Source organism: Ictalurus punctatus, chromosome 5, assembly GCF_001660625.3.
Source record: "Ictalurus punctatus breed USDA103 chromosome 5, Coco_2.0, whole genome shotgun sequence".
Lineage (NCBI taxonomy): Eukaryota > Metazoa > Chordata > Actinopteri > Siluriformes > Ictaluridae > Ictalurus > Ictalurus punctatus.
Window position 1 is genome coordinate 32,958,493 of NC_030420.2, and position 18,930 is coordinate 32,977,422.

Sequence of the window (18,930 nt, forward strand, 5' to 3'; positions counted from 1 at the left end):
AGAAATATAATATAGTGTAACGGCACACATTCGCATAACATGCATGATTAATTGGATTCGAACAAATCAGTCAAAGGTTCCCTGTCGGGGGCGTGGCCTTTAGATTCCACAGTTGTAGGGGGCGTGGTCTGGATGCTGTTGTTGACCGAGGGCGTGGCCACGTCTAACACCTTGTTTTATTTTAACATTAAGCCATGTAAAAACCTTGTTTGTTTGTTTGTTTGTTTGTTTGTTTTAAATGCGCTGTTAGACTGCAGTTAGCTGGATATTAAAATGATCTTTTAGCTAGAGATGATATGAGTGATAAATCCAGGAGACTTCTTCAGTCCGGCTGGAAAGAGGTGTAAAAGTAGGTGAGTAGAGTGAGAGGAAGAAAAGGAGGAGGAGGAGGAGGAGGAGGAGACGCGCGCGCGTGGAGAGGTAAATAAGGCACACAGGCTCTCTTATTCTCTCTCCCTCTCTCTCTCTCTCTCTCTCTCTCTCCGCACAGAGCTCCGCTGTAGCCCGGCTCCTGCAGTCATGATGGCCGAGCTGTGCGCGCTGAGGCTCGGCGTGCTGTGCGCGCTCCTGTGCGCGTCTGCGTGCGTGTCGGTGGATGCGGATCTGGATCCGGTGCGTCCGGAGTCTGCGGTGCTGAAGCCGCGGGTGATGATCGCGGTGTTGGCCCGGAACTCTGCTCACAGCCTGCCGCACTTCCTGGGCTGCATCGACCGCCTGGAGTACCCCAAAGAGCGCATGGCCATATGGTGAGACACAGCCTACAATGAGCACAGTGTTTACTGTCAGTGTGTGCGTGTGTGTGCGCGTGTGTGTGTGTGTAAGTGACAGGGTCTTCTGCGGTTTCATAACAGGGTTTAAATTTTGTTTTAACTTTAAGCTTCAACATTTTCGGTTATTATTGTTATTATTAGTAAGAATATTAACATTAGGTAATTGATAAAGGTTTGCATCCTCATTGTTATTATTATTATTATTATTATTATTAGTAGTAGTAGTAGTAGTAAATTTGTTGTCGTTAATAATAATAATAATAATAATAATAATACATAGCACATTGCATATTATTACATACCAATATATTATAAACATAGCACGTTTGCCTCGCACCTCCAGGGTTGAGGGTTCGATTCCCCGTGCTTCGGGGGTTTTCTCCGGGTTCTCCAGTTTCCTCCATTTCCAAATTCTCAGTACTGTGTGAATGTGTGTGTGAGATTCCCTGGGATAGGCTCCGGGCTCCCTGCAACCCTGTGTAGGATAAGCGGTATAGAAGATGGATGGATGGATGGATGATAATAATAATAATAACCTTAAGGGGCGGCGTGGTGGTGCAGCAGGTACAGTAGAGTTCCGATGTCACGACTCCACTGTCGATCCCGAGCTGGGATTCCTGTCTGTATGGAGTCTCACATGTTCTCCTGGGTTTCCCGTAGGTTCTCTGGTTTCCTCCAGAGAACTTCCTCCGTGTTCTCAGGAGTTTGGGAAATACTTTTAAAACCTGCGCCCTAACAACTAGCGGATTGATATCACCATTTCTTCATTAAACTATCGATTAACCATCGATGTTAACCATAAATACCCTGGCACTTTGTTAGCAAACTTAAAATCGCTCTATATTTCATTTGTGTTCAAGCGGAAAGAACAAAAGCGTTGGTTAAATCAGACATCGGAAAATAAGACGTAAGGAGCGATGAGAGATAGGAAATAAATTGCGACAGACGTAAATAACGGATAGAGCGATAAAAATACGAATTGATTGTATACAGCTGTTGAGGACTTTATCCTGGATTATACAGTTGTTACAGGATCTGAATTTTAAGCATGGATGGGTCCGTGTGGCCTAATCGAGGGTTCTGCGGGGACATGTCTCTCCTCGTGCTGTGGATATTTAGTAAAGCGTGTAGCAGTAGTGATTACAGCAGGTCTCCTGTGGTGATGTTGTTAAAGAAGCCCTTCAGTAGCTGCTGTGACCTGCTGCGAGTTTTTACGTTCAGCGGTATCCGCTCTGCTTTAATGACACGTTAAATGCACATGAAAGGCGTTTTTGCTGGCTAAGCAGCGTGTAGGGTTTTTACTCGGACATGAAAAGGGTGTCAGGGCCCCGGAGAGACAGCGGGTAATACGGTCAGAGAGAGCAGGTCGACGTCTACCCAGCATGCACCCGGGTGCCGCAGTATGAAATGGGATGAATGGAAGAACATTATGTAGAAGTGACGAGCCGTGGTTTGGAATCAGGAGTCAGTTCAGTCGTGTTGCTTGTTCAGTTCTCAGTCTTATTGTTTTGTCTCATTCATTCATTCGTTCACTCATTCATTCAATCGCGCTCATATTCACTCAATCATTAATGTATCAATTCACTTCAACGCTTACTCGGTCGCTGTCACATTCACTCACTCAGTCACTCACGCCCTCGAATATTGACTTGCTTATTTACTCATTCACACATTCACTCGCTCATTCGCTCGCTCGATCACTAATTCACATATTCACGCACTCACTCAGTGACATTCACTCTGTCGCTCACAAATTCACACATTCACTCAGTCGCGCACACATTCACTCATTCACTCACTCGCTCACTCACAAATTCACACATTCACTCACTCGCTCACAAATTCACTCATTCACTCACTCGCTCACAAATTCACTCATTCACTCACTCGCTCACAAATTCACTCACTCACTCACTCACAAATTCACTCATTCACTCACTCACAAATTCACTCATTCACTCACTCACAAATTCACTCATTCACTCACTCGCTCACAAATTCACTCACTCACTCACAAATTCACTCATTCACTCACTCACAAATTCACTCATTCACTCACTCACTCACAAATTCACTCATTCACTCACTCACTCACTCACAAATTCACTCATTCACTCACTCGCTCACTCACAAATTCACTCATTCACTCACTCGCTCACTCACAAATTCACTCAATCACTCACTCGCTCACTCACAAATTCACTCATTCACTCACTCACAAATTCACACATTCACTCACTCGCTCACTCACAAATTCACTCATTCACTCACTCACTCACTCACAAATTCACTCATTCACTCACTCGCTCACAAATTCACTCATTCACTCACTCGCTCACAAATTCACTCATGCACTCACAAATTCAATCACTTGCTCACTCACATATTCACCCACACACTCAGTGACATATTCACTCTGTCACTTATTCACTCACTCACACATTCACTCTGTCACTTATTCATTCACTCACTCACATATTCACACATTCACTCACTCACTCACTCACTCACACATTCACTCTGTCACTTATTCATTCACTCACTCACATATTCACACATTCACTCACTCACTCACTCACTCACACATTCACTCTGTCACTTATTCATTCACTCACTCACAAATTCATACATTCACTCATTCAATCACTAAATCACATATTCACTCACTCACATATTCACCCACTCACTCAGTGACATATTCACTCTGTCACTTATTCACTCACTCAGTCACTCAATCCCTCAATCACTCACTCACTCAATCCTCACTCAGTCACTCAATCCCTCAATTACTCACTCACTCAATCCTCACTCAGTCACTCAAGCCCTCAATCACTCACTCACTCAATCCCTCACTCAGTCACTCAATCCCTCACTCAGTCACTCACTCACTCAATCCCTCACTCACTCAATCCCTCACTCAGTCACTCAATCCCTCACTCAATCACTTAGTCACTCAATCCCTCACTCAGTCACTCAATCCCTCACTCACTCAATCCTCACTCAGTCACTCAATCCCTCACTCAATCCCTCACTCACTCAATCCCTCACTCAGTCACTCAATCCCTCACTCAATCCCTCACTCAATCACTCACTCACTCAATCCCTCACTCAGTCACTCACTCACTCAATCCCTCACTCAGTCACTCAATCCCTCACTCAGTCACTCAATCCCTCACTCAATCCCTCACTCAATCACTCACTCACTCAATCCCTCACTCAATCACTCACTCACTCAATCCCTCACTCAGTCACTCACTCACTCAATCCCTCACTCACTCACTCAATCCGTCACTCAGTCACTCAATCCGTCACTCAGTCACTCTCACTCAATCCTCACTCAGTCACTCAAGCCCTCAATCACTCACTCACTCAATCCCTCACTCAGTCACTCAATCCCTCACTCAGTCACTCACTCACTCAATCCCTCACTCACTCAATCCCTCACTCAGTCACTCAATCCCTCACTCAATCACTTAGTCACTCAATCCCTCACTCAGTCACTCAATCCCTCACTCAATCACTTAGTCACTCAATCCCTCACTCAGTCACTCAATCCCTCACTCACTCAATCCCTCACTCAGTCACTCAATCCCTCACTCAATCCCTCACTCACTCAATCCCTCACTCAATCACTCAATCCCTCACTCAATCCCTCACTCAATCCCTCACTCAGTCACTCAATCCCTCACTCAATCACTTAGTCACTCAATCCCTCACTCAGTCACTCAATCCCTCACTCACTCAATCCCTCACTCAGTCACTCAATCCCTCACTCACTCAATCCTCACTCAGTCACTCAATCCCTCACTCAATCACTCGTCACTCCCTCAATATGCTATAGTTTAATTATAGACTTTATATAGTTTATTCCTCGCTGTGTCGTTTTCTCAGTTATCTGTAAGAATGCATTTTCGGTGGAGTATTTATCAGTTTTCATGGTGCAGGATGGAGATGATGTACGTTGTGTAACTCAGAAAAGGTTCTGATGACACTGGACAGACGTGTATCTCACTAATAACGGCAAGTAAATTCACAGATGAAGTATAAAGTGTCCTAAACCACACAGCTTTAATCCCGTTGAGTCCCTTTAATCTGTACATATCGCTTCTTTTTGCTACTGGATCGTTGCTCGCGTGCGTGTTGCATGCGTATGATATCTCCAGCTCGGCCATGTCCGGTGTCGAACCGCGTGATTTCATGAGAGCACTGAATATTTCCCATTATGAATATGGACTGTAAAAATACCGCACCGCGTTCTGAATCGGAACCGGATGTGGTTTCAGAACCATATCGCACCCGTTATTAGCGCTTCCTTTAGAGATGAGTTTCAGCCTTGTGCCAGCAGTATGATCTCTTCTCTGTTCTTCAGTAGAGGGCATGTTTCTGATTTGGAGGAAGAAACACTTTATTAAAAGGAAACGGTCTCGTAAGGCGCCCTCAGGGCAAGGTTGTACGCGCGCGTGTGTGTGTGTGTGTGTGTGTGTGTGTGTGTGTGTGCATTCACAGGGACTTGTACCGAGGATGTGCCACATAAACATGTTGAAAAACGTGTGTAATTATCGATACGGCGAAGTTTTCTTTACCTCTTTCAGAGGTAAAGCTGGAAATTTATGTTTTCTGACATCTTCGGTGTCAGGACAGAAGAGTTTACGCTCTGCGGTTTCTAGATAACGTGGCAAGCTGCGGGGTTTGTGGGAGGGCGGGGGGGGGGGGGTTCTCTTAATAACTTTATGAGAGGGAAAAAGAAAAATGTAATCTTTGGCGAATTGCTGTGCTATAAGAGGAATCTAACACTTCAGAGGAAAGAGGGAGGAAAAATGAACTGTTGTTGATTATTTTCCTTTAACAGTACACCACCAAGTTTGTGTTCCTTACATCAGACACGGCTGGTTAAACCCACAGTCTGGCACCGAAAGAGATCCATCTTTCCAAGCCGGTAATTGTAAACAGGATGGTAGGAACATAAGTACCCGTAACACCCGTGGATAAGCTTGCAGCTTGTAAGACGAACACAGCGTGATTGTTTTTAAACTAGCCGTGGTTTCTGAGCCAGGTGTGTTAATGAGGGAACTGTGCTGCTTTCGAACACGACTCCTCGATTATGGGCTGGGTAAAGTCGACATAAGCCCCGTCATTACACTGCCACGGGCCAGGGGTACAGCAGGCAGGCTTCAGTGTTCAAGCAGGAAGTGTTTCTATGTGCAGAAGTGTGTATACATGTCTCTGTAAGTATGTCTTTACATAGCAGGGCTGGCAGGAAGAAAAAAATATCACTCTTCAGATTGAAAGACTGGGGCTCCGAAAACTGTTTTATTTATTTATTTATTACTTTTCCAGGTCCTATTACACACGGTGTACCTCAAGGTTCTATTTTAGGCCCGGTTTAATTTTAAAAACAAAATTTCAGGACAACTAGATCTTAAAATCTATTTTAATGTCATTTTGTCAAATTATGAAAGGCAAAAAAACAAGAATAAGACAGATGACATGTTTGGTTTCTCCAAGTACCCACAAAGCATTGCTGATTCTCTCTCTCTCTCTCTCCACCTGTACTAAAACTCTTGGTGTTATTGAATTTTTTAATTCAATAACACCAACTATTAAATTTGACACACAAAAAATATCTATTGTGAAAAGTTTTTTTTTGTTTTTTTTTTAAAAACAAGCAGAACTCAACGTCAACGGGGATTTCTCCACCACCAAGTTTACTATTTTGTACGCCTGAAATACCTTTAAAATCTACTTCAAACGGGAAGGAAGCTATTGAAGGAAAACTTTTCTTTTTTTCTTTTTTTTTTACAAAATGTAGTAAATTCATCTGCGGGTTACAGTGATGATCCCTTAAAAATCCTACAGATAGTCAAACACTTGTTCTTAAGAGAGAGAGAGAGAGAGAGGGAGAGAGAGAGAAAGCGAGAGAGAGAGAAAGAGAGGGAGAGAGAGGTGAAGCTCTTTCTGCCCTGCAAAAGAATGCTGGGAATTTGGTGAAAGAATAGCCCCGGGAGGGGTAGGTGTTGCAGTTATAAAAGGTCACAACAAGCCACATTCCATCAAACCATGGCTATCAGGCTTAGCAAGAAACTTCCTTTCATTGGACAAATAATTGGACATTGACTGCAGTCTGTTCTCTGATTGGTCCCAGCACTCAGACTGTGGGCTGCGATTTGCTTAGGCAAGCTACTGGAAATTTCCGTTTTTTTCTTCTTCTTCTTCTTTTTTAATGAGTTGCTGATTATAAGCAGTCACATGCTTAGGAAGCTTCATTGTGTGAGGTGGAGGAGAGATCTGAGGAGGTCTGATTCAGGACAGTGAGAGAGGGGACGGGGGAGTCTTGAGACAGACATGCTAATGAGGTTGGATATTTAGCACTGTTTGCTTTTTGTGTTTAGCAGGCAGAAGAAACACTTGGGTGCAGCTTGAGGCAGGCTGCGAGACCAGACCAAGATTCGTGAGACAGTGAGAAAGATCGGACTGAGCTTCAAGGAGCAAAAGATCAGAAGGCACTTCAGGAAAGAGAGATCAGACTGAGCATCGAAATATGGAGAGATTAGGCTGAGCTATAAGATAGTAAGGGAGATCATACCGAGTTTCAACAGAGAGAGATCAGACGGAGCTTCAGGAGGGAGAGAGAGAGAGAGAGATCAGATTGAGCTTCAGGAGCAAGAGAGAACAGGTCGAGCATCAACATATGGAGAGATCAGATTTAGCTATGAGATAGGCAGAGAGATCAGACTGAGCTTTGGGAGAGAGGTCAGACTAACGATCAAAATATCGGAGCGATTAGATTAGGCTATGAGATAGAAAGAGAGATCAGATTGAGCAGAGAGAGAGAGATCAGATTGAGCCTCAGGAAAAAGAGAGATCAGATTGAGCTTTAGGAGAGGGATCAGACTGAGGCTCAGGAAGAAGAGAAAGCAGATTGAAATATGACAGAGAGAGAGAGAGAGAATGGGAGATCAGACTGAGCTTCAGTAGAGATCAGACTGAGCCTCAGGAAAAAGAGAGATCAGATTGAGCTTCAGGAGAGGGATCAGACTGAGCCTCAGGAAAAAGTGAGAGCAGATTAAAATATGAGAGAGAAAAGGGAGATCAGACTGAGCTTCAGTAGAGATCGAACTGAGCCTCAGAGAAAGGAGAGATCAGATGGAGCTATGACAGAATGAGGGATCAGACTGTGCTTCAGGACAGATTTAAGGTTTGATGAGAATCGGTTCTTTCAAATTTTTCAGTTTGTGCGCTCATTATACCATATGCAGAGATCAGATTTTAATGTGTGTGTGTGTGTGCGTGTGTGTGTGTGTGTGTGCGTGTCAGAGCTAATAAAGTTGAATCCCCCCAGCCTGACTGTTAATCAGATCCACACTGCATCACAATTTATTTACCACCAGTAACACATGCTTGTGCGTGACGAGTCGGATTCTGACACGTCCGATCTGCGTGTGAGATTTATGAAGAACACGTGTTTTGCTGAGCGCTGTACCGCCGTGTACGATCATGACACCGATCGAGCTTTTCTGAACCTGCAGTGTGCAGGTGTTTCACCTGGAGCTCATCGTTCACCTTTCACTGGAATGAAGGGAATTCTGGGTGTTTTGGTGTGTGTGCGTGTGTGTGTGTGTGTGCAGGGGCATGCTGGGTAATCCTGCAGAACAAGAAACAGCTCAGCCACAAAAACAGCTCAGCCAAAACGTGAAGCTAAATCTTAAATTAAATTGAAAGGATCAAGATAAATCTCTCTCTCTCTCTCTCTCTCTCTCTCTCTCTCTCTCTCTCTCTCTCTCTCTCTATCTCATAGAGAAATCTGATCTCTCCATGTGTTCATGCTCAATCTGATTTCTCTCTACTGAAGCTTAGTCTGATAGCTCGTTCTATCTCGTAGCTCAGCCTGATCTCTGCATATTTTGATTCTCGTGTTACCTCTCTCTCCCATAGCTTAGTCTGATCTCACTCTCTCCTGAAGCCTAGTCCGATCTCGCTGTCTTGTATGATAAAACGCAGTATGATCCCTCTCTCTCTCTCTCTCTCTCTCTCTCTCTCTCACTCCTATCACTAAAGTTACTTTTGGGTCAGCTTATCCCTGGTGATGTTGGTTATCCTCAACCCTTCTTGGGCTATCAGTCCAATTAGCACTTCTTCTGCTGGCAGTCTAATAAGCTAGCAATCTAATTAGCGCCTTCCTGCTAAGCAGCTAATCATCAGACTTCGGCTAACGTTAGACGGAGTCGTCAAGCAACGTCTCGTCCGACCACCTCACGTGTCTTAAGTAATAAACTAAGCAAAAGCTTTAGGGTCAACATTTTAAAAGCGTGTGTTATTATACGTGTTATTATTTTATTATAAATGTACAACTTTCCCTTTAAAAACAAGTGAAAGCAAATCTTGTGCGTGTGTGTGTGTGTGTGTGTGTGTGTGTGTGTGTGTGTGTGTGTGTGAAAGAGAGCGAGAGAAAGAGGGAGTGATGTCATATATACATCTGTTTTTGCTATACATGTGGGATTTTGTGTGAGCATGCTTCTTGTGTGTGTGTGTGTGTGTGTGTGTGTGTGTGTGTGTGTGTGTGTGTGTGTGTGTGTGTTGACACCCAATTGGTTTTGGACCTCTTCCTCGTGCCATGTGTATAAGATCATACATGTGCATTTTTGAGCATACACGTGAGGGTGTTTTATGTGATCTGCAGTGAGTGTTTTCCATTGTGTGTGTGTGTGTGTGTGTGTGTGTGTGTGTAGGCGACCCTGTTTGGCGCCGCGCCGCTTTCCCCTCCACTCTGTTCCGCTTCGCCGATTTCCACATGGCACAGAAATCTGGACTGACCCAGAATCATTGTCATTTCAGTCATTTAAGCAGAAGCAGAACCGAGCTCTGTTCCAGCTCCGATGTTCCCTCGGCTGCGCTCTTAAAACCCAGAGCCAGCTCCCCAGGAGCCCGTAGACAAGAGAGGACGGTCTGTTTTACGATTCAGGCCACAGATCAAGGTGAACGACGATAGGTTTTAGCGCGGGATCGTCAGACAGTACGCCGAGTCTCACATACACACAGTATGAAAAAACTACAGCGTTAGTACACAGTGCTTCCTTTTGTGCCCAAGGTGGAACGATGTCGTGAGATGTAAACAACAAGGGCACGCTACCTGACGTTAGCTCGCTAACTCAACCCACAGTATTAACTACGATTATGTCCAGATCGTCAACCGTTCCGGTTTTGAGACGGAGATGGAAGCAGGAAGAGACCTTCCAGACTTCCGATTAGAGGTGGGGAAACCAGAGAACCCGGAGGAAACAGTAACCTGAGGTCAGGATTGGACTGAGGATCTTGGAGCTGTGAGGCGGCATCGCTGCCCGCCGCTGCCTATATATGTATATATGTAACAGAATATATTTAAGTTGGGTATTAATTCTGCACATGATTTCACTCTAGAGCTTCGAGGCTGTTCTATACAACCAGGAGCTTTTCTCAAGGACTTTGGTGTAACCCTTGATTCTGGTCAAACACGTGCTCACCCTAAACGCGTCATGAATTCCTCATCTCAGTGCGCCATTGGTGTGTTTCCTGATTGTGTCGACATGTTCTGTGTTAAATCCTTGATTAGACTGTGTTCATATACCCTGTTGTGTTGCGAAGTCTTGTCCGCGTCATTGTGCGTTCGCTAGTTCGGTTTGTATTTATAGTTACACTTCCTGGTTTTGACGTGTGTCTGTTTACTGATTATGGATCATCAGCCTGTGAGTTACTGGATCTCCCTTCATAAAACAGACTCAGAGGGCACGGTGGCTTAGTGATTAGCATGTTTGCCTCTCACCTCCAGGGTTTGTTGTTTGAATCCCGCCTCCGCCCGGTGTGCACAGAGTCCGGGTACTCCGGTTTCCTCCCCCAATCCAAAGACATTCAGGCATCCAAGGCGTCCCCCACCTCGTGCCCTGAGTTCCTTGGGATAGGCTCCAGGCTCCCAGTAAGCATGTGTAGGACAAGCTGTAGAGAAAATGCACGGATGGATGCGATTGCGTCCTCCCTGCAATACAATTTCTTCACTGACTACGAAGTTTTGCTGATGAGTCTGAAATGATTTGTCTTTGCTCAGGATTGGGCCCATTTTCGAGGAGGGTGGGGGTTAGTACGTTCTTTCCCTTGAGACCTGTAACAGCATGGCATTTTGTTGTTGTTGTTGTTGTTGTTGTGTTGTTGTTGCTCAGGCTATTTCGGGCTAAGCACGGCCATTTTGCTCTCTTGGACACTCAGACAGCTGTGACATCATCAGGATTCAAACATTTCTGTTGCACTACTTGGGAGAACAAGTGTGTTTTGAATTCGCTAACACACACACACACACACACACACACACACACACACACAGGATATATTACGCCAGGATAAACCAAGTACTTTTCCACAATTTCCAGTTTCTCCTCTCTAGTGGTCACGGTGAGACGTGTAATGTTCACAGTGATGCTGATGACGTTTATGTCTGGAGCGACTCTGCCAGTGTGTGTGCGTGTGTGTGTGTGTGTGTGTGTGTGTGTGTGTGTGTCTGTGTTTGTGAGGTTTTAGAGATCTGGAATTGTTTTCGCTATACCAGATCATTTCATCGTGGCAGTGATTTATTTCAGATGCCTTCTTAACCACCTACACACTCTTTTGTCGTAAAACTCTTCAGTCAGTCCCTTCGAAGGAGCTGTGTGTACCTCTGGACCTGTCACTCACATTTTAAGATTAAGATTTTAAGATGGAGAGAACTGTGTTACCACATTGAAAACAGATAATCAAGCTAATCACATTCAGCATGGCTTATTTTACACAACTCCTGTGGTACTGAACAGAGGATTAGCTCAAATATGAGGATATACGGTATTAGCTAGCTATCAGATACAGATCATCTCCACCCGCGTGCTAATGTGAGGTAATGTTAGCTAGCTACCAGCTACACCAGCATGCTAATGTGAGGTAATTTTAATAATGTGAGGTAATTTTAGCTAGCTACCATCTGCACCAGCATGCTAATGTGAGGTAATTTTAGTAATGTGAGGTAATTTTAGCTAGCTACCATCTGCACCTGCATGCTAATGTGAGATAATGTTAGCTAGCTACCATCTACACCTGCATGCTAATGTGAGGTAATCTTAGCTAGCTACCATCTACACCTGCATGCTAATGTGAGGTAATTTTAGCTAGCTACCATCTACACCTGCATGCTAATGTGAGGTAATGTTAGCTAGCTACCATCTACACCTTCGTGCTAATGTGAGGTAATGTTAGCTAGCTACCATCTACACCTTCGTGCTAATGTGAGATAATGTTAGCTAGCTACCATCTACACCTGCATGCTAATGTGAGGTAATGTTAGCTAGCTACCATCTACACCTGCATGCTAATGTGAGGTAATGTTAGCTAGCTACCATCTACACCTGCATGCTAATGTGAGGTAATGTTAGCTAGCTACCATCTACACCTGCATGCTAATGTGAGGTAATGTTAGCTAGCTACCATCTACACCTTCGTGCTAATGTGAGGTAATGTTAGCTAGCTACCATCTACACCTGCATGCTAATGTGAGGTAATTTGAACTATTTAGCAAGCTAAATATATTTTAATCTGTATTTTGATCAACTTTGAACACCGTTGAAAGTTACTAGATTCTCTTTTAGACATTTTAGCTGTTGACCATAGTTCTAGCTAGTGCTACGATATTAGGAAAAAGAAAAGAAAAAAGTACTTTTCCTTTCTAGCATTCTGTGAGAAAACTTGGGCGGTAACTTAATTTACAATTGTGTGTGTGTGTGTGTGTGTGTGTGTGTGTGTGTGTGTTTTGTGAGATGAACCTGGTGGTGCTACAGTATGTTGACTCAGAGTGGTATTTAGAAATTTGCTAATTTTATGAGTCCGCACATCCCCTCTACCCAAAGAGAGCCACGTCAGCACGCACGCACGCACACACACACACACACACACACACACACACACACTAGAATGGGCCCTCATTACTGAGCATCTCCACAGGACAGATCATTCGTCACTTACCTATCAGTCTCTGACATTTACTGCTCTGTAAACAAGAAGGACGGTCGTGTTCCGATGCTCCCTAAAAAACAAGGGAGCCTTTATGTGATTGAAACCAGGCCAAATTAATTAGTTACTCTACCGGTGCACAGGTACATCTACATCTCTTCTGCTATAGCTTTATGCTGTCAGCGATATTTAGCGTTCTCCAACTCTCAGGTCAAACATTGACCTGCCTTGTGAGTGAGGGGCAGTGTGTGTGTGTGTGTGTGTGTGTTTGTGTGTGTGTTGATGTATAGTAAGAGGTGTCTGTATGTGTCATGTGGTGTCCAGATGTGGAGAAGGGAAGAGCGCTTCAGGGTGCTTCATAATGAGGCTACAGTAAACTTCAGAGAGAAGGAGAGAGTTCCAGCCTCTCAGCAGGCGCTTTCTCTCCTCAGGTCTCGTTCCGCCAAACGTGAAACTAACGCTAATAAATGTGCTAATATATATAAACAGGTACATTCGCCCGCTTAGTTTTGCACGCACGCACACACACTTAGACGCAGATTTAAAAGCTTATATCTAGTCGGTAAGATAGCGTTAGTGTTTGCCTGGTGCTAGTTTGTTTAAAAACTAATAGGACATCCTGAAAACAAATTCGAGCTCACCTCATTTTGTCATTTAATCCTGTTTTAGGCGGCCACAAGGGGGCGCCGTGGAGGTTTCGCATTTGCACTTATAGCTAATAGGTTAAAAAAGAAAGCATCTGGCTCAGTAACACAGCTTGTGTTTTATTGTAGTTGTACAAGTTAAACAAATTTTGTTTGCTTTCAGGGTGCGAAGTCGACCTGTCAAAGTAAAATGGCTTCTTAGCTGTGATTCGGCGCCGTGTGTTATAGCATATTTCCCCGACAAACAAACCAAGAGAAGCTTAGAGAGCCAGCTATACACAGAGAACAGCGAAGAGATCCGCTCCGAATGATGGCGAAGCCCTGACGGTGTATTTAAAAAAAAAAAACGAATCACGTTCTCGCGCTAATAACTCCACCCTCTGCAAAACGACTAAACGGCAGCTATTATTTTTCTGCACCAAGCGATGGTTTGGAAAAGTTTGAATCCAAAAACACAAAGAAGAACCACGTTTGCAGCTAGCAAACTACTACTGTAGAGCAAGACACGCCTCCGGGGGCGGGGCATATATGTTCTAGAGAGCTTCGAACGGCACAATGTTTATCGTTTTGATGTTTTAATGTTTATTTGTTTCAGATATAGCATCGTATTGGTGTCCGTAATTGTGTCCACAGCTACACAAAGCTTTGAAACACCCATTTTGGTTTTGCGAAAGCTAGGTTGCTAGGCAACATGGGAAAACATCCCGGAAATTTTAATGGGTTTCACTACAGATACCATTACAAACCATCAGCTAACCATTAAAACTATTACCGTTATCAATCCTTAGTGGTATCCACTAGACATAACATGCCACCAATAGAAGGGAACAAAAATACCAGTAAAGGACCATTACAGTTTCCATTAAAACCAGTACAATTCCCATTATTACCAGTGTAACCATGTTTAACCGATCTATCTCTTCCGTATCTTTCTTTCTTTTTGTGAGGGTTTTTTTTTTTTTGAGTTCCACTGAGAAACTATTTTTTTAAATTAGCGCTGTTGTGACAAATTTGACCCAAATACCAATCTACACAGCGATACCCGGGCATCCAGAACGATTTAATCGTTAAACGGTTACGTTTTGGAGCACAGGGCATCATTTAGGCAGTTTGTGGCCTGCTGGAAAACATTAGCAGTAAATTGTGAGGGTGTGTGTTTGTGTAATATTTCCACTCCATTGTATTTACGAACACTATTTCTCTCTCTCTCTCTCTCTCTCTCTCTACCTCTGTCTCTCTGTATGTGTGTGCATCTGACACACACACACACACAGGGTCGCCTACACAGATCACCACTTACACACACTAGTTATTATTTTCCAGGATTTATGAGATGTTAGCAACTGGGAAAACGTGTGTGTGGAGGAGAATCTCCACCCATAATGTGTGTTACAGGTGTTTCTAAACCTGCGATAAACACGCAGACTGCTTATCAAGCCTGATACCATCTGTCTCGCACTCTCATAAACACACACACACACACACAGGCATTGGTCACTGCAGCTGGACTCTAATTGTTGTCTGGATAAGCAGTCAAGACGAGACCTGAGTGCGTGTGAGCCTTTATTTGATTGTGTGTTTGAGAGATTTGAATAGCAGTTGAGCAGTGTGTTATTTGATTGTGCAGCGTGTGTAATGGAGTGTGTATACACTGTTATCTGCTGTCTGACAGGACTTACTTGTTTGTCAGATGCCCCAACCTGCAGGTTATCGCAGGTAATGTGATGTTTGTGGTTCTACAAACGTGTGTGTGTGTGTGTTTGTGTGCATTTCTACGTTTGGAATATCTCCGGAAATGTGTATGTGTACGGTAAGTGAGAGCATTTCGGCATCCTGTCATCCATTCGCCACCCTGTAAAAAAAAAAAAAGCATATCTCAACGGTGTGCGAGTGAGAGTGTGTGAGTGTGTGAGTGAGAGCGTGATGGTGCGTGAGTGAGAGCGTGTGACGCCGTGGAAGTGAGAGCGTGTGACGCTGTGTGAGAGAGTGTGTGAGTAAGAGCGTGTGTGAGTGTGCGAGTGAGAGCGTGTGTGAGTGTGTGAGTGAGAGCGTGTGTGAGTGTGTGAGTGAGAGCATGTGACGCTGTGTGAGTGCGAGCGTGCGTGTGTGTGTGTGTGAGTGAGAGCGTGTGTGAGTGAGAGCGTGTGACACTGTGCGAGTGAGAGCGTGATGGTGTGCGAGTGAGAGCGTGTGACGCTGTGTGAGTGCGAGCGTGCGTGTGTGTGTGTGTGTGTGTGAGTGAGAGCATGTGTGAGTGTGTGAGTGAGAGCATGTGACGCTGTGTGAGTGCGAGCGTGCGTGTGTGTGTGTGTGAGTGAGAGCGTGTGTGAGTGAGAGCGTGTGACACTGTGCGAGTGAGAGCGTGTGTGTGTGTGTGAGTGAGAGCGTGTGACGCTGTGTGAGTGAGAGCGTGATGGTGTGCGAGTGAGAGCGTGATGGTGTGTGAGTGAGAGCGTGTGTGAGTGTGTGAGTGAGAGCGTGTGACGCTGTGTGAGTGAGAGCGTGATGGTGTGTGAGTGAGAGTGTGTGTGAGTGAGAGTGTGTGTGAGTGTGTGAGTGAGAGCTTGGAGCACAGATCCATTATTTCCAAAAATGCTGGAAATAAGCATTTCTAAAACTCTTAAGTTCAAACTGTTGTTTGTTTCTTTTTTATTTGTTTATTTGTTTATTTGTTTATTTGTTGTCTCGCCGATTTACACTCTGTTCTTTTTTCTCATCAGTTTACACTCTGGAACTTTCCATCGCAGTCATGCCCACAGCCGTCTCGCGCTCGCCGAGGACACCGAGTCACTAAGAGAGAGTGTGTCTGTCAAATAGAGACAGGAGATGAGCTTTGTGGAGATGCTGGAAAAACACACACACACACACACACACACACACAGACTGAGACGCTTCTTCTTGTTAATATGAGCTAAAAATTCCTAGCTTGTTGTGCTAATCTGGTGTACAGGGCTGGTAAATGTTGTGTTGACACAGCTTGGAGGTTTCCAAAAAAGGGGGCAAAACAGGAACATGCACACACACACACACACACACACACACACACACAGAGTCTCACACACACACACACACACACAAATACACACACACACACACTCAGTCTCACACACACACACACACACAGTCTCACACACACACACACACACACACACACACACACACACACACACACTGCATATTGCAAGTCTAGGATTATATTACATTAAAACCTGTGACTGGTCTTAGGCTGATATTTGGGCAACATTTTATAAAGACTAGGTTTAAGACTACAATAGGACTATACCATGGATACATTAGGATTACATTAGGACTGTATTAGGACTACATTAGGACTGCATTAGGGCTACATTAGGGCTACATTAGGACTACATTAGGACTACATTTGAACTACACTGGGGCTACATTAGGACTACATTAAGATTACATTAGGACTACATTAAGATTACATTAGGACTACATTAAGATTACATTAGGACTACATTAGGATTACATTAGGGCTATATTAGGATTTCATTAGGGCTCTATTAGGACTGCATTAGGACTACATTTGAACTACACTGGGGCTACATTAGGACTACATTAGGATTACATTAGGGCTATATTAGGATTACATTAGGACTGCATTAGGGCTACATTAGGATTACATTAGGGCTCTATTAGGATTTCATTAGGGCTATATTAGGACTACATTAGGACTACATTAGGATTACATTAGGGCTATATTAGGACTACATTAGGACTACATTAGGACTGCATTAGGGCTACATTAGGACTATATTAGGATTACATTAGGGCTCTATTAGGATTTCATTAGGGCTATATTAGGACTACATTAGGACTACTTTAGGATAACATTAGGGCTATATTAGGACTACATTAGGACTACATTAGGACTGCATTAGGGCTACATTAGGACTATATTAGGATTACATTAGGGCTCTATTAGGACTACATTAGGACTACATTAGGACTGCATTAGGGCTACATTAGGACTACATTAGGATTACATTAGGGCTATATTAGGACTACATTAGGACTACATTAGGATTACATTAGGGCTATATTAGGACTACATTAGGATTACATTAGGGATATATTAGGACTACATTAGGACTACATTAGGACTGCATTAGGGCTACATTAGGACTACATTAGGATTACATTAGGACTACATTAGGATTACATTAGGGCTATATTAGGATTACATTAGGGCTCTATTAGGACTACATTAGGATTACATTAGGGCTACATTAGGACTACATTAGGATTACATTAGGGCTATATTAGGACTACATCAGGGCTATTTTAGGACTACATTAGGGCTCTATTAGGATTACATTAGGGCTATTTTAGGACCATATTAGGACTATATTAGGACTACATTAGGGCTATATTAAGACTACTTTAGGACTACATAGGGGTTAAGTTGGGGGGTTAAGGATTCAGACTTTGCAGAATAAATTATGAATAAACAAACAAATAAACAAGCTTTTATATTGTGCTAAGGAATGTGACCTAGTGTATTCTTACTGGAATAAAATACGCTGTGGGTTTGTCATGGTATAGAAACCACAAATCTGGAAACATAGTGGAATGAAAAGTTTAATTTGATGACTTAATTCAGATGGCATTATGAGAGACTGTACTGGCACGGTCTAATGGAAACACTGGAGGAATTAGGAAACAATTCTGGGAACATGCAACACATCACTAAAATAGACATACTGGCCTAGGCTGTTCTTCACAAAACACCAAAATGATACGGTATTTTTGGCAACCTGAGGACTTCTCTGTCTTCTCTGCACATTAATGAATGAATCAGTAATGGACCTGTGGGAGGGTGTGATCATCATCGAAAGTAAAAACAAAATAATATCTGTCTTTTAGATGCTTTAAACACAGCAGCTGGTGTTCAATTTGAGATGACTTTATTATTTTATTGCTCAAATTCGTGCAAGTGTTCCTGTACGTATAAGATAGCGAGAACCAGGAACCAGGAAAACGAACTAGAAGAACCAAACAAGGATCTCGGGAAGGTCTGTAACACCTTAGAGTTTGCACATGTGAAACTTCTACATCACACAGTGTATAGAGCGGGGGAAATAAGTATTGAACGCGTCAACATTTCTTTCAGTAAATATATTTCCAACGAGGCTATTCACGTGAGATGTTCACCAGACATGAGTATTCACTCAAGATATCCGGAAATATAAAGAATTCACAACATTAAAGTCCATAAATGAAGTTATGTGTAATAAAGAGGAACGACACGGGAAAAAAGTGTTGAACACGCTAACTGAAATGTATTTAATACTTAGTGGAGAAGCCTTTGTTTGTAATGAAGCTTCACGACACTTCCTGTATGAAGAAATGAATGGGTCGCGGTATTCAAGTGTGATTTTCGGCCCGTTCTTCTAAACGTATCGTCTTTAAATCTTGTTCGGTTGGATTCGAGTCAGGTGATCGACTGGACCATTCTAACACCTTGATTTTTTTCTCTCTGAAATCAATTGAGAGTT

At 43.5% G+C, this 18,930-nt stretch overlaps 1 protein-coding gene across 2 annotated transcripts in view; it reads left to right on the forward strand.

Moving 5' to 3' along the window:
• Nucleotides 1–158: 158 nt before the first annotated feature.
• colgalt2b (collagen beta(1-O)galactosyltransferase 2b) overlaps nt 159–18,930 on the forward strand; it is a 33,477-nt gene continuing 14,705 nt past the window's right edge. Inside the window, exons 1-2 of one of the 2 annotated variants that reach the window (XM_053680469.1) lie at nt 159–353; nt 491–746. In XM_053680469.1, coding sequence (XP_053536444.1) covers nt 520–746 — 227 coding nt within the window. In that variant the 5' untranslated portion in view covers nt 159–353; nt 491–519. Of the gene's footprint in view, nt 354–452; nt 747–18,930 lie in introns of those variants that run through there. The other variant, XM_053680468.1, reaches the window with a different exon arrangement.